Source organism: Desmodus rotundus, chromosome Y, assembly GCF_022682495.2.
Source record: "Desmodus rotundus isolate HL8 chromosome Y, HLdesRot8A.1, whole genome shotgun sequence".
Lineage (NCBI taxonomy): Eukaryota > Metazoa > Chordata > Mammalia > Chiroptera > Phyllostomidae > Desmodus > Desmodus rotundus.
Window position 1 is genome coordinate 4,715,727 of NC_092332.1, and position 17,389 is coordinate 4,733,115.

The 17,389-nt window shown below is 34.8% G+C and overlaps 1 protein-coding gene across 6 annotated transcripts in view; it reads right to left on the reverse strand.

Moving 5' to 3' along the window:
* Positions 1–847: 847 nt before the first annotated feature.
* LOC139440591 (lysine-specific demethylase 6A-like) overlaps positions 848–17,389 on the reverse strand; it is a 252,814-nt gene continuing 236,272 nt past the window's right edge. For all 6 annotated transcript variants that reach the window (XM_071220416.1, XM_071220418.1, XM_071220417.1 and 3 more), the window contains 3 exons: positions 9,256–9,382; positions 5,834–6,004; positions 848–3,974 (listed from right to left, as the gene is read on the reverse strand). In XM_071220416.1, coding sequence (XP_071076517.1) covers positions 3,945–3,974; positions 5,834–6,004; positions 9,256–9,382 — 328 coding nt within the window. In that variant the 3' untranslated portion in view covers positions 848–3,944. The remainder of the gene's footprint in view (positions 3,975–5,833; positions 6,005–9,255; positions 9,383–17,389) is intronic.

Here is a 17,389-nt window from a genome sequence, read left to right on the forward strand (position 1 = left end):
AATTTAATATTGATAGTGAATTAAATAATAAATTTTAGTTGACCAAATGTATTTTAAAGATTTAATTTTCTAAAAAAATACTTGAGGTATAGGTAATATATACGAAATTTTGAAGTTTCAATTTACTATTTTGGAAAAGTAACTTAGGTTTTAATTGAAAATGCAGAAGCCCGAATTTTGTTTGGTAAATACTTATCTAGGTTGAACTGCACACTCACTGTGCAAATAAACACTAATTTTATAGTGTGCAGCACAAAAAAGTTCCTATTTAACTGGTAACAAAAACCAAAAAAATGACTTAGTTCCCAATTTCTCAGTTAATAAATGCTGTTTTACATAATTTGTTATAAAATTTTAATTGAAAAGTACTTTTGCAGAATTGATCTTAACAAGTAAACTAACACAAGTAAAATAACAGGAATAAAAAAATCTGTTTCTTTTCAAATTCTCAAAATTCCATTTAAATAAAATTGATGAAGAGGTAACAAAGGTGCTTCATTGATACAGTCTTCTAAGTGGTGGTGATACACTTTTTTTTTTGGTTTTGAAAGATTTTTAGAAAGAGGGTAAGGAAGAGTGAGAAAAACATCCATGTGTGGTTGCTCCATGCACATACCCCACTGGGGACCTGGCCCACAACCCAGGCACACACCCTGACTGGGAATGGAACCTGCGACCCTTTGGTTTGCAGGCTGGTGCTCATTCCATTCAGCCACACCAGCCAGGGCCACTTCCTGTTCTTTATCCATTTAAACTTTGTTGACATATACTTCCAACATGGATTAATAAAGGAACACAAGTCATTTTTATGTCCAGTTAAATTCAATTTATATTAATCTTGGCAACAATGTCTAAAAAAAAATAAGACAATAAAATGTTTTATAAGTAACACAAAATAGAAGTGGTCATGAAAAAAATCAGATGTAGCACTAGTATTTTACAGTGTTTGTTTCCTAATGGTTAATTTGTAATTTTTGTTTCAAAAAAATGTTTTCACTTAAAAAAATTATGAATAGTCTTCGAATGGGATTTCTTGCAAAAGAATCACAAATATATTAGCAGTTAAAAAAACCTGAACCACATTTAGTCAATCAGTGGACTTTATCGTAACCTTAATAAAAGAGATAGGTTTTGAGAAATGTATGAAGATGATTTTATTGTTGTGGGAACATCAGAGTGTACTTATCCACAACTGGACTGGTAGAGGATACTACACTCTTAATTCCTATTGCTTCTAGTCTACAAAGTTGGTACAGCATATTACTAAATACTGTAAGCAATTGAAACACAATGCTGTGTACCTAAACATATCTAACTATAGAGAAGGCATAGTATGAATAGGGTGTAAAAGATAGCAAATGGTGCACCTGTCAGGGCATGTATCATGAATGGAGTTTGCAGGACTGGAAGTGGCTGTGGGTAAGTCAGTGAGGGTGAGTGAATGTGAAGGTCTATGACAGCACTGTATGTGACTTTATAAACACAGTACAGTAACATTACCAAAACATGTAATATACTGTGCTATGAAATTATGAGAACTATGTTACTAGGAAATAGAAAAATTTTAGCTCCATTATAATCTTGCGAAATTCCTATAGCACAAATAGTCTACTGTTGCCTGAAATGTTGTCATATGGCATATGAGTATCCCTTTTGAAAAGTAGGTCTGCAAATATTTCTTTCTAAGTTACTATATATGAAAATTACTGTAGAGATTTTAGTTCTTGAAAAATTAACTAATTTTATGAAGTATCTACAAGTTTTTGGTCTTTAAACTATTGGGTTGGCCAAAAAATGTTGTATTTTTTTTCCATAAAAGACATTTTTCATTTTTACCATTACCTTTATTGATTTTGATACTTTGATTATGTTGCCTATTTGCTGCTGTTGGCTTCCAGTGGGTAGCGGCCAGGGCTGCTGCTAACCATCTTCCAATGCATTAAGTCAGCTCCTCAGCAAAAAATTACTGGCCAAAATGTCAGTAGTACCAAGAAACTTCACAAACCACTTTTTTCATGTTCAATCAGTCACAGCACCTTCTCCGTACATGGTATACTTCATGTTTTGCATTTCAGTTGTGTTTTTACCTTTCTTGAAATAATAAAGCATAATATGCTGCAAATGTTGCATATTTTCTTGCATCTTAATATTAAAATGGCTACACAAAAATTCACCAATTTTGTTTTTTATTTTTATGTGCACACTGATAGGACAGCTGTCACAATACAATCTATCACAATTGTTTCAAATGAAGTTAAAGACAACTAAGCACTACTGGAGCCACTACTGTATGGGAAAAAGATAAGAGAATTTTTGGCCAACTCAATACTTATAGGGAGACAAAATGCTCAAAGATTGTCTGAAAAGGGTAGTTCATTAACAGAATCATCAAGGCATTTCACTACATGGAATTATAAATTGTTTTTTGATGCTTGGATAAAGTAATTTATAGGACTCTACCAAAACTCCCTGGAAGATTCATAGAATGAACCATGTTATAAAATGAGAATACAAGCCAAACTGTTCAGAAACTGGAAGTGTTGTTATAAATACTTTAGAAAGAAGATACTATGGTTACTTAAAAGTAATCTGTTCATGTGAAATAAAAGCTTTAAGAATTTATTAAAATTCATTGACTTAGTGATACAGAATTTGAATATGTCTCCCTCCCCTGTTGTACAAGCAGAAAAGGTTGGAATTTCAGAGTCATCTAAAAATTAAATTAAAAAAAAGTCACTTACTGTGTTTATTCTTTAAAGTGAAGGCTATCATATACTCTTTCATAGCAAAATCAGCAAATCTATGTTTCCTTTACAACCCTCACTCACCGTTTTCTATGATACATTTTGTCAGCAATTATTACTGGCCATCACTGCAGTAAACTGTGACTTAAACAAGACTGAAGGACATACACTTTAAAAATAAACATTTTTTGTAAGCAATGTTTTGCAGTAGTTACCTCAAAAATTACCAGAGATCAGAAAAATTTTAAGTTTTACCTTTATACAATTATATATTTTATGTTATATATGTGTATCTTTCTATGTAAATATATAAAAACATTTAAAATTGAACAAAAACAGTATTTACAGAAGTTTTTCTAAAACTGAACAGTGGAAAACACTTTAAACATTAAACAATTTTAATAGACATTTCTGTACAATGCAAAGTAGTTTTCTTTACACATAGAAAATGTAAAAGTAGTATGTAAAATGACAGAACTCCTTTATATTTAATGGCAGGTAAATCGAAAACAAATAAGCAACATTCCACTCACATATATTTTCAAGCAATAAATAAGTACTCATAAATAGTGTGAATCTGTATCAGGATTAATAACAAAAATCACAAATCCGAAGTTTATTCCTTCCACTTTGTATGCAATTCATTATCTTTGTGTGCTGACTACTATGCTCTCAATTTTTAAAAAATTTACTTTGCAACCAAAAGTATAGTTGTTGTGGCCTCAAAACAATGCAGAAAACCAAAAATCAGTAAAAAGACTTTTTCATCTAATTTTTCACATAAAAAAATTTGATCAAAGATTTAAATTAGTTATCCTAACTAAACAATGACTAGTTAGGACAGTATTTTCCCCAAGGAAAATTCTTGAAAGGTAGAATATAGATGAAACCAAACTTATCAGTCCAGAAATACAGAAATGTAAAAAAAAGTGTCTTCAAGTCAGTAGTGTGTTAAAAATTGCCAGTTTTGTCAGATATCGTGAAATATGTTTATTTTAAGTAAGTACACTGGATCTGCTTTGTTGAGAGTCTTAAGTAGAGGGAGTGCTCTCATATATCAAGTTGGTTGACACTCTGTTCTTGGGAGATTGCATAGAAATAGCTTTTAGTCAGCTGTCTTATGAAACAGTTACAAAATCCAGCGGTGCAAAACTTTCCTGAAGAGCAGAAAAGGCATCATTTAATATTCTTGGGGCAATATCAAGAAGAGGAGGAGGATATCGAAGGAGCCTAAAATTAAGAATAAGTTATGTTAATTGTTTTGGTATATTATTCTTGCTGGTATTCCCTAGCTCATACCTATAAACAACATACTGCATACTTATAAAATCAGTTAGGAAGACAATAAATGTCCCAAGCTCACCAGCTTGGTACATTTAAAGTGTTCTGAAGCATTAACCTCATTTTCCTGTGCTTCATTATTTATTAGAAATTCTCATGAAAGATAATCAAATTCCCAATTTTCTAGATACTAAAAGAGAATCTTGTGGAAAAATAATTGAAAAAAAAATTAAATTTATTAGAGTTATGTATTTCACATACAAGTTCTGTCCAGAAAAATCTCAGCTATTGGTAACATAGTGAGAATGATTTACGTGACATGGAAGTAAACTGGCAGCCAAAGAGAGTGGACTGGAATGCACATGTGTGAACAGTGACGACTTTGGTCATTTGGCAGTAGGTGTCATCGAGTGAGCATCTACACTGTGTGGCTGTCACATTCAAAATGATTGAGTGAGCAGGGCAACAAATCTCTATGCAATTTCATGTTATGCTTGAACATTCCTCCGTGGAAACAATCTGAATGACTCAGAAGGCCGCAGCTGTGGGCAACTGGTGATTGGCAGGTTTATCGTGATAGTGTGCCCACTCATGCATCACATCTAGGACAGAGTTTTTTTTGGCAAAACATCATTATCACCCAGGTAACTCGGCATCCATACAGCCCATATTTGGCACCCTGTGACTTCTGGATTTTCCCAAAACTAAAATTACCATTTTTTTTTAAAGAAAAAGCTTTATTTATTTATTTTTAGAGAGAGGGAAGGGATGGAGAAAGAGAGGGAAAGAAACATCAATGTGTAAGAGAAACATCGACTGGTTGCCTTTTGTATGCCCTCAGTTGGGGACCTGGCTCAAAACCCAGGCATTTGCCCTGACCAGGAATTGAGCCAGCAACCTTTCATTTCATAGGCCAACACAGAATACACTGAGCCATAGTAGCTAGAGCTAAAATCACCTTTGAAGGGGAAGAGATTTCAGACCATCAATGAGATTGAGGAAAATACGACTGGACAGCTGATGGCGATGGGAGAACTGTGTGAGGTTCCAGGGGCCTACTTTGAAGGGGACTGAGGTGTCATTGTCCTATGTACAATGTTTCTTGTATCTTCTTCAGTAAGTGTCTACATTTCATTCTACATCATGGCTGGTACTTTCTGGACAGATGTTATATGTCATGTTATTTTCTTTATCAAGAAATCCTAAGAGGTATGCAATCAAAAAACACCAGAAACTTAATTTCAAAATTTACAACCAAAGGCACTAGGACTGAATCAATATCAAGAACTCATGATTAACTAACATGCTTGTATTCTACAGCCACAAGTAAATGCAGCATATTCTTAAAATTAAATACTATTGATTTCATAGTATTGTTAATTTAATTTTATGCATCTCATGTACCACCTTGTCCAGATGTATCTATTATTCCATCAGTTTTAAATAAAATTAACTGCAAACAAAAGTACATTAAAAAAATACTGATGTCCTTTTGGTTCATCCTTATGGAATTAAGTTCCACATACTTCATTTTATTAATTAAGTCAAATAAACACAAATATTCAGCTAATAATCTACAGATACACAAAAATTTAAAATGCAATTATTGTGACTAGGTGTTTTCATTGAGAAGAAAACTAGTAATACATGTTTATTACATGTAAACTGCTTTAAAGTTTGAACACACAGAAATATCTTTTTCTTATGTACTGGAAAATTTAAATATCATACTAATTAATATGTCAGGTACCAAAAATAAACACTGTGCTTCAAACCCAGCCATGTATTCACATGCTGATTTCACTTACTAATGTAAACTGTTCATAGACTTGCATTAGGTCCTCCATTTTGTACTGTTCTAGCACCACAAAATTATCCAAATTTCCACTTGTTTTTCGTGCACAGTCTTGGCAATATACTATGTATGTCTTTTGAGAATTGCTTTCATTTGTAACAAAAAGCAGATCAAAAACTTCCACCTATTTCATAAAGAATAAAAAAAGAATAGAGATAGTTAAATTTATACCACTTTTGTATAACTATGATCCAACATATCTGAAATTGTGGGTAGTGATGTTTTCATTGACATTAGCTACTTGAAGGCTAATGTTACATATTTAGAAACTGACCTAAGGAAAGTAAATACTCATTATAACCACTAGTTAAAAGTCTATTTTAATTTTACCCAAAATACAACATGAACATAGATTAAGTCATTATTTGGATATGTGTCTTTCCTTACATAAAGGTAGCAACTATATACTATTCACTTTTGAACCTCTAGAGCATATGATTGTGCTTAATGTTTAACCAAAGCTCAGAGGTTAAGAAAAACAATGAAAGAAAATCACTGGAATGAATTAAGCATGTTATTTTCAAAAGCTGAAAATTCATAGATGAGTAGCAGCAAATGTTCAGTTCTAAGACTCATATATTAAGGGAAATAGTGAACAACTAGTGAGCATTAATATACAAAGTAAATAGATCTTACACAGAAAGAATGACCAGTTGCAAAGGCTCAGCCAGGATATTGGATAACATAGATGTATCACTTGTTTCCAAATACTAAAAAGATACATTATTTATCTGAAGTATAATACCTAACCAGAATCGGTTTTGTATTATAATACTAAACTATGATGAGTTACACAACATTAAAATTTAGCAAATGTACTTAATGAGTTTATCTCAGAAGCATACAGATTCAAGGTTTAGTGTGAAGCTTTAATTGCCTAGGCATGTGGTCCTAAGACTTACTGAGTAAAAAAACTCAACATCTCAAATTATTCTATGAACAGTTCTCCTAAAATTCTGGAATCCATAAAGTTTTCTATTACTGCTGATAAAAAGTGATAGGTTAGTGACCTCAGTTGAAAGTTTTGGAATTTTTCTTTTTAAATATATTTTACTGAGTATGCTATTATACTTGTCCCATTTCCTCCCATTTCCTTCTGCCTTGCACCTTGCCTCCCACCAGCATTCCCCTACCTTACTTCATGTCCACAGGTTGTACATTTAAGTCCTTTGGCTTCTCCATTTCCCATACTATTCTTAACCTCTCCCTATTTTCTACCTACCATTTATGCTTCTTATTCCCTGTACCTTTTTCCCCAAGCCTCTCCTTCCCACTACCCTGCTGATAACCCTCCATGTGATCTCCATTTCTGTGATTCTGTTCCTGTTCTAGTTGTGAGTTTGTCTTTATTTTACTGTTCATAGTATTGATCGTCTTCTTTTGTCTTAGGTAAGTCCCTTTAACATTTCATATAATAGGGCTTGGTAATGATGAACTCCTTTAATTGGACCTTATCTGGGAAGCACTTTTCCTGCCCTTCCATTCTAAATGACAGCTTTGCTGGATAGAGTCATCTTGGATGTAGGTCCTTGCCTTTCATGACTTGGAATACTTCTTGCCAGCCCCTTCTTGCCTGCAAGGTTTCTTTGGAGAAATCAGCTGATAGTCTTATGGGCACTCCTTTGTAGGTAACTGTGTCCTTTTCTCTTGCTGCTTCTAAGATTCTCTCCTTCTCTTTAATCTTGGGTAATGTAATGATGATGTGCCTTGGTGTGTTCCTCCTTGGGTCCCACTTCTTTGGGACTCTCTGAGCTTCCTGGACTTCCTGGAAGTCTATTTCTGTTGCCAGACTGGGGAAGTTCCCCTTCATTATGTGTTTCAAATAAGTTTTTAAGTTGTTCTTCTTCTGGCACCCCTATGATTTGGATGCTAGAATGATTAAAGTTGTCCTGGAGGCCCCTAAGCCTCTCCTCATTAAAAAAAAAAAATCTTGTTTCTTCATTGTATTCTGGTTCAATATTTCTTTCCTCCTTCTGGTCCAAATTGTTAAGATTTGAGTCCCGGTTTCCTTCCCATGACTGTTGGTTCCCTATACATTTTATTTTATTTCACTTTTCATAGTGTTTACTTTGTCCTCTATTTTGTGACCATATTCAATCGGGTCTGTGAGCATCCTGATTACCAGTATTTTGAACTATGCATCTGATAGGTTAGCTATGTCTTCATCCTTTGGTTGTATTTTTTCTGGAGCTTTGATATGCTGTTTCATTTTGTTCATTTTGGGGTGGGAGGGAGTTTGGTGAAACTGTTTGGTATGAAGGGGCAGAGCCTTAGGTATTCCACAGGGCAGGACAACCCACATCACAGAGTTATGATGCTGTCTGTGGGAGAGGGGTCCAAGACAGAACAGTGCCACCCGCTCAGCTCTCTGCTGGATTTCAGTCACTTCCCCCACTACCCACAAGCAAATTGGTCCCTTCTGGTGCTGACTCCCAGGTTGGTGGGTTTGTGTATGTTCTAGGACCCTGTGGGTCTCTCCAGTGAACTCTCCTGTGAGGCTGGGAGTTTTCTCCTGCTGCTACCTCAATCCCCACAGGTGTTTTTAGTCAGAGGTTTTGAGTCTATTTCCTTGCACTGGAACCCTAGGTTGTGTGGTCCGTCTTGCTCCCCAGTTGTTTCCCCCCATTTATCTGCACATAAATGTGGGATTGGCCCATCATGCAGCTGCTGCCTTGCTGACAGTGCTCTTCACCCACCTGCCTCTCTCCACTCCTCCTACTGGTCTGGTTGAATGTTTCTTCTTTAACTCCTTGGTGTCAGACTTCCATACAGTTTTATTTTCTGGAAGTTCTGGTTGTGTTCTGTTTTTAAATTTATTGTCATTATTTTGGTTGTGCGAGGAGGCACAATGTGTCTACCTATGCTCCATCTTGGCTGGAAGTCCCATGTTCATTCTGGAATTTTTCAACTTGCCATCACTCCCCATCTGATCAAGTAACCTGTTGATTTCACTTTTTTTTCTTTAAAGATTTTACCTATTTATTTTTAGAGAGGGAAAAAGAGAGAAAGATCCATGTGTGGTTGTCTCTTGTGTGCCCCCCCACTGGAGACCTGGCTTGCAACCCAGGCAAGTTCCCTGACTGGGAATAGAAATGGTGACACTTTGGTTCACAGGCCCGTGCTCAATCCACTAAGCCACACCAGCGCGGGATGATTTCACTTTCTAAGTACTTATCCCTAACATTATGTATTAGTCTAGGGATTTAGTTAATTCCGTAAGACTACTCTAATAGTCTTCAAATACAATCATATAAACATTTAATACAATAGTTGTAACAATTTCAATACAAGGCATTATATAACTTTATAGGTAAATTTATAAATAAAAAACCATAAAGGATCTACAGTGAAACTACTCTCAGTAAGAATGGTTACCTCACAAATGTTGCAGTAATGTGCTGGTTCATCTTTTGTCCTCCCATGCCATATAATCTCTTTTCCTGCAGCAATGAGAGCTTCCCTCAATGTCTGACATTGCTTTAGTATTTTCAGAAGGCAATACCTATTATGAAGGAAAATTATTCATAACATCAAATGAATATTGAATATTCTTAAAATAAAAGATAAAACTGACAAGAACTAATTTTTAGAACTTTGCTATATTGACATGAAAATTTCTTTGTCAAGTTTTGATATGTAACAGCTGTAACAATGGGAAATTAAAGCAGTAAAAGTTAAAAATTGGTATTTGAATATAAAAACATAATAATCTTAGTCTACAAAAAGTCACCTGTTATTTAAAGTCTTGTTCCTAATATCTACTCTGATTTAGGCTTAAACCTCTTCATCTTTAAAATATGTGGTCTTCATTCCAGACTGGGACTACTTTGTTGTTTTTTTTCCCTTTTGATATTTTACTTGTTTTTAGAGAGAGGGGAAGGGAGGGAGAAGGAGAGGGAAAGAAACATCCATGTGTGGTTGCCTCTCACACATTCCCACTGGGGACCTGGCCCGCAACCCAGGCATGTGCCCTGACTGGGAATCAAACCAGCGACCCTTTGGTTTGCAGGCCCATGCTCAATCCACTGAGTGACACCACCAGCCAACGTTGGAACTCTTTCTTCACAGTAAGGTAAGAAGGCATATATTTCTAGGCAGACACTCACAAATACTATCACTTCCATAATTAATTTTAATATTCTAAGACCACAGCATAAAATTATTTATTAATCATTAGAAGATAGGAAGTTAATTATAGTACTAAAGAGATAATGTTATTGGTTCAGTTTTAATTTGAAGGTAGTATAATGTAAACCTTAATTTACATCAACACAAACTTCCTATAATTTGCTCTTTTCTTCTGCTAATACTTCTGATACCAACAATATAGTGAATTTTCACACTGTTACTATTTCTATGATTTTGTTCCTGGTCAGAATTGTCTCCTAAAATTTCCATGAACATATAAATATTTGAAGTTCTCCTTTGAAGGCAGAGGTGCACTAGGTCTATATGGTACATTTCAGCTCTAAAATTACTGTAAAAAGCAAGAAATTGATTTAATAAAAATGTTAAGGCTTGTGGATATTCTAAGTCCCTGGAATCAGAAGAAATGTTAAGTTGGAGATCTTTGATATTATATTGTTGTTGACTTATATTTGGTTACTAAATGAGTAAGTAAATTTTACAATATGATTAGTAATAAAGGAATGAATTTTCTTTGTTTTATACATCTGTGTTACTTTTACTTGAGATGTGAAGCTGTTTTTAAAAATGAAAACCCATTCCTGACTGGCTAAGCGCCAGCCAGCCTGCCTGTGAACTGAAGGGTCACTGGCTTGGTTCTCTGTCAGGGCATGTGTCTGGGTGGGGGAGAAAAGCAACTAATCCATGTATCTCTCACACATCAATGATTGTTTCTCTCTGTTTCTCCTTCCTTTTCTAAAAAAGTAAAAAGTAAAAAAAAGGTAAATAAAAGTAAATAAACACTTACTTTTGATTTTAAAAGTAAATAAAACCCACACAAATAAACCTGGGATAAAATGATGTTAAGACATACACAATCTTATTAATTTATTTAAAAATTTGAAGAGTATGAGTAATAGCCCTCACTGGTGTGGCTGTTAGTTGGAACATTTTCTCACATACCAAAGGTTGTGGGTTTGATTCCCTGTCAAGTCACATGCGTAGGATTCAGGTTCAGTCCCCAGTCATGTCATGTGCAGGAGGCAACCAATTGATGTTTCTCTTCCTCCCTACCCTTCTCTCTCTAAAATCAGTAAGCATGTCTTTGGGTGAGGATAAAGAGTATGAATAATATCAAATCACTATATTCTCTATATTTTGTTTTCTTCACTTTCTGCCATCATTCTCATTAAACTGAGCTGTCAAATCACATTTTGTTTGCCCCAAACACTTAACCTGCAGTATTAGAAAAATTACTTAATTCTTTGTAGTTAGTATTACTCTACTTTCTGCTTAAGAAATAAGCTTTCATTTCCAACAATACTGATTATTTTGGCAATTAGATAATAGGTTTTACTATATTAGCTAGTTTAAGTTTCATATCAAAAGATGTATGTAATATACTAAAAAAAAATGGAGCTTCACTTGTTAGGAGTAAACAGAAAGCATGGTTAAGTCTTTTGGAATCAGAGGTACAGAATTATTTTCCTGATAGTGGAAATACTGAGAGCTGTGCCAATTTTTATCTTATAGTAACTTAACTGCCTCCAGCCTCTGATAAATAAATGTTTATAACTTTGCAGCCAATAGATAGCGATATAGCAGCTAACAAAAACAGAACATACTAATATAAAATAAAAAGAGCGAAAATGTAAAAATGTTTTTTACATCTGAAAAAAGATTTTGTAGTCTAATGTGGCCCCATGTTTCATAATCACTAGGGCCATTATGAAATAGATTCTCAAAGTGTTTGAATTTTATTAAGGAGATTCCTTGAAAGGAATCCCAAGTGATTCTTATGATCTGCTTGATCATATAAACTAATATGAACTAGTGAAGTCCTTACTTTGTGTATGCAAAAATTTAAACAGTTTAGTTTTAGAAGGCACACTGATACCACCTTTGCCAATTACCCAAACATTTTTTAAGAGGACCCCAATAAAGCAGAGCCAACTTCAAGGTGATATATTAAAGCACAGACTAGGCCAATTGTTTGGATTTAAATGACAGCTTCTTTTTTGCATGTCTGAGTTCCCACATCAGTAAAAGCAGATAATGCTACCTATTAGATTAGGTAAAAATATGAATACCACCCCTAAGGATGTCCACATCCTAATCCCTAGAACATGTATGTTGTATTACATGGCAAAGGAAAGTAATGTAGCACATGGAATTAAGGTTGCTAGTCTAATGGTCTGAGATGCACATTATTCTAGATTATATGACTAGGTTCAATAGTCATTTTATGACTAGGTTATAAAATGATGCTTAGAGTACAAAAGACAGGCAGAAGAATTAGTATTAGAAACATTCCAAATGAGAAACACATGAGCAGAATTGTTGGCTTTAAAGGTAGAAGACTGTGTGGAAGCAAAGAAATATGGGAAGAACCTAAAAAAGGTAAGGAAACTGATGATTTTTTTGTTGCTCTACAAAAAACCATTGCTCTGCACATTTCTTTATGTTAGCTTGGTAAGATCCATTTCACACTTCTGACACTCAAAACTTAAATAAATTTTGTGTTAAATTTATATGTTTTCTGAATAAACTATCTTTATCCCATTGGATGTTTTTCTCTGTTTTGTCAAATATTGACTATAGAGACTTGGGTTTAATTTTCATCTGTATTCTGTTCCATTGATTTGTATGTGTTTTAATGCCAGTACCAGGCTGTTTTGATTATGGTAGCAGTGTAGTATACAAGGTAATTTGATATCAGGTAGTGTTACCCCTCCAATTCCCCACCCCCACCCTGTAAGATTCCTGTTGCTATTCCAGTCTTGTGTGGTTCCATATAAATTTTTTGTAATATTTGTTCTACTTCTGTGAAATAGGTTTTTGGTATCTTTGCAGAAATTGCATTAAATCTATAGATTGCTTTGTGTAGTGTGGACAGTCTAATGAGATTAATTCTCCCAATTCATAAACATTTATTTCTATCTTCTTTAATTTCTTTGTTCACTGTCTTATAATTTTCTGACTACGGGTCATTTACATTGTTGGTTATACTGGTTACTACATATTTCATTACTGTTACTATTATTTTAATCCTCACCCAAGGATATGTCTGTTGTTTTCTGAGAGACAGAGAGAGACAGGCATTAAATGGTTGCTTCCTGTATATGCCTTGACCAATAATCTAACCAGTCACCTAGGCATGTGCCCTGATTAGGCTCAAACCCACAACTTTTGGTATAAATAATGACACTCCAACCAACTAAGCCACCCTTGCCAAGAATGTATTTTATTATCACTATTTTTATTAGTTTTAACATTTTATTTATTTTTAGACAGAGGAGTAGGGAGGGACAGAGGGAGAGATACATCAGTGTGTGGTTGCATCTTATGCGCCCTCTACCACAGACCTGGCCTGCAACCCAGGCACATGCTCTGACTGGGAATCGAACTGGTGACCCTTTGGTTTGCAGGACTACATTGAGCCTCACCAGGCAGGGCAATTTTTGACGTAATTGTAAATGGGATTGTTTTCTTTATTTTAGAGAGAAGGGAAGGGGAGAGGTGGAAGTGAAGGACACAAACAGTGATGTGAGAAACACTAATGTGAGAAACATGGGTCAGTTGGCTGTCACATGCACCCCAATGGGTACCACACCCTCTACCCAGGCATGTACCCTGAACAGAAATCGAAATAGTGACCTTTTGGTTCATGGAGGGACACTCAACCAACTGAGACATGATGGACAGGATGAGATTTTCTTGGATACCCTTCCTGATAGTTTGTTATTGGTGTATAAAAAGGGAACTAATTGGTCTGGATATTTATTTTGTATCTTGCTATTTTTCTGAATTCATTTATCAATTCCAAAAGTTTTTGGTGGGGTAGAATCTTCAGGGTTCTCTATATTCAGTATCATGTCATTTGTTCATTACATTTTTAACTGGAAATTATTCTTCAATTACTTATAATTGATACAACCATTACATTCTTAAATGTAAATTTTAAAATCTATGTACATACATGTGCTTTTACTCTCCTACTTCCATTGTCTCTCCCTATCTCCCTAATGAAAAATACATAAAGACACAAATATGTAGAGAATGTTTTAAAATCTCCAGGGCTTCTCTGGCTTGTGTGGCTCAGTGGATTGAGTGCAGGCCTCAGAACCAAAGTGTCACTGGTTTGATTCCCAGGCAGGGCACATGCCTGGGTTGCAGGCCACATCCCCAGTAGGGGACATGTAAGAAGGAACCACACATTGATATTTCTCGCTCTCTCTTTCTCCCTCCCTTCCTGTCTCAAAAGATAAGTAAAATCTTAAAAAATATTAAGAGTAAAAGTAAAATCCCCAGGGCTCCAGCAAGTTCCTTCTATTCAGTTAGCACTCAAATAGTGTATTCACTAAATTGAAGGTAGGACAAATAAATACTGTTGACTGATGTAAGTACATTTTCAGAGGTGGCTGAATAACACTGGTTAACAGTTTCAGAGTGGTGACAAAACTGGTGCTAATTAAACATTAGACAACCAAGGGTTGAAGTAGAATTCTGAAATTATAGTAAAGATAATTAGTATTCAAAGGAATTGCGTATGTTCTAAGCAATTATGAAAAATGCAAAACCCATCTTAACTGGTGGCTCAGTGTGTTGGAGCATCATCCTGTACACGAAAAGGTTGTGCATTTGATTCCCAGTCAGCGCACATATGTAGGATGAGTGTTCAATGCCTTGGTTGGTATGCATACAGGAGGAAACCTATCAATGTTTCTCTCTCTCTCCCTGTCACTCTAAAATCAGTATGTACATATCCTTGGGTAAGGATTAAAAATAATAATAAACCAAAAAGAAAAAAACTCAAGCTGAACCAGAGTGCTGATAAATGCATAGATTCAGTTACCTTTTAAAAAAATGTATAACAACATGGATAAAAACTATTTTCACTTATTTAAAGGGGAAAAGAACCTAAATTTGTATATTCAAGTTCAATACTAAGAGGATTGCACAACAAAGACACTGAAATGTAAATTGCCACTGTACAAAAAGTTGGGAACATCACAGTTCATGGAAGGCAAAGTCATAGCTTCCCATGTTTCAAATATGGAGAGGGAACTCTTGAACTAAAAAGGGGTGTAGAAACATGTTAAGAATAGTGAGGGTTGAGAAAAAAAAATGACAGAAGTGAGATTTTTTTAAAAAAAATTTATTCATTTATTTTTAGAGAGAGGGAAAGAGAAGGAGAAACAGAAACATCAATGTGTGATTGACCCTCATGTGCCCTCTACCATGGACCTGGCCTGCAACCCAAGCATATGCCCTGACTGGGAATCGAACTGGAGACCCTTTGTTTCACAGTCCAGCACTGAATCCACAGAGCCACAGCAGCCAGGTAAGTGACAGATGTTTTAAGTTGGCAAAAAAGTAATAACAAATAGGTAAGGTTGATAATCATCTTTCCTTGATTCCTTTTTCCTTATATTACTATCCAATGTATGAATAAGCCCTAAAGTTTATGCTTCACAACAATTTGTACTATGATTCCTTCTCTCTACTCCCACTGCTACAATGCCAATCCAAGTTAGTTCAGGTTATTCCAACTGCATTCTGTTTTCTCTAGTTCTAACCTCACACTTTCTAATACATTTGCCATGCAGTTAACATATTCAAAATTTTAAAATACAAAAAAAATCTAGCCCTTTCCTTCTTTAAATCTTTTGTTAGTACCCTGTATTTCTCAGAATGAGTATCTGAAGTTCTTAACATACCTATAAATCCATGTATAATTTGGTATTGGAACATTTACATAAAATCACTACACCTATTTTATTCCTTTCCTTCATTCTACTACAGTTACTAATTAGGCCTTTCTACCCTGTAAGTACACCAAAGCCTTTCACTTGCTTGGAGGGGGGATGTCCTAAAATGTTCCCACTATCAGATCTATGATTGTCTCATTTTCATTGCTTAGGTGCAGGCATAGAAAACATGCTCTCAGAATATACTTTTATAAAGCAGCATTCTTCATATCTCTAACCAGAAAAATATATTGCCCTATTTAATATTACTCATATTACTTAACAGTTACCTATTTATCTATGTGCCAACTTGTCTGTTTGGCAAAGATTTTGTTTTATACACTGAAGCACCTATTCTCATTGCCAAGAATAATGTACGCATAGAGTTTTGGTTCTAAAACATCTGTTGAATGCAATTCATTTTGCATAAATCTTAGTAACATCTCTCTGGGAGAAAACATTAGTTTTCAAGAAACTAACTTGATATAATAAGCACAATAAGAAAATTTACCAAATGACCACAAACTGTGTAACTTTATTAGAAATTATTACACTAAGTAGGAGTTTTGACTATGTGTTTTCCCCAACTTTTCAAAGTTTATACATCCACGAAAACTGAAATGAGTTATTAGTAAAATAGCACATAGGTACATGACCCAGGCATCCCAATTTTTGTATGGATATAGTAGATAGAAGAAAATTTTGATTTTAGAGTAGAAATTATTTATAATAAGTCAGCACTATTTAAAAAATTTTTATTTATTGATTTATAGAGAGAGGGCAATGGAAGGAGAAAACTTCCCCTAGTTGGGCAGTGCTAGGGTCAAAACTCACAACCCAGGCATGTGCCACAATCGGAAATTGAACTGGAGACCTTTTCTTTGCAGGATACATCCAACCAAGCATACTGGTTAGGAGAAGCCAGCAGTGTTTTTAACTAAACAAAATTTATATGAATATACATATGCTGAAAGGACTTAATAAAAATATACAAACACTGGTTTAACTATTAAGCCAGAAATTTCCCAAATTTGTTTGACAACAATTATTCTTCAATGATCAAAAGTGAACGGGAGAGGACAATTTGGAGAAAAACTACTAAATGGCTCTGTCTAAACATGCATACTAAATGGAGTTAATAAATGGAATAGAAACTAGTCTAACAAATGATAAGCTACTATATATATATATGCATACTATATATATATATGTATATATATATATATATATAACTGCTTTAGTTAAATCACTATTCTGAATGTTAATTTATGAGATTAAAAAAAAAACCATTTTATTTATTTATTTTTAGACAGAGGGGAAGGGAGGGAGAAAGAGAGGGAGAGAAACATCAGTGTGTGGTTGCCTCTCATGCAACCCCTACTGGGGACCTGGCCCACAACCCAGGCCTGTGCCCTGACTGGGAATCGGACTGGCGACTTTTTGGTTTGCCGGCCGGTGCTCAATTCACTGGGCCACATAAGCCAGGGCAATTTATGACATATTTATATTATATTGTCATTGTCTATTGATGCAGGCAAACTTCCAGTACCAAAAATTGTTAAAGTCCTGGGAAATCAATTTGGTCAGAGGTTAAGAGAAAGCACAGATGTGTGAATTTAGTATAGAATCATGTA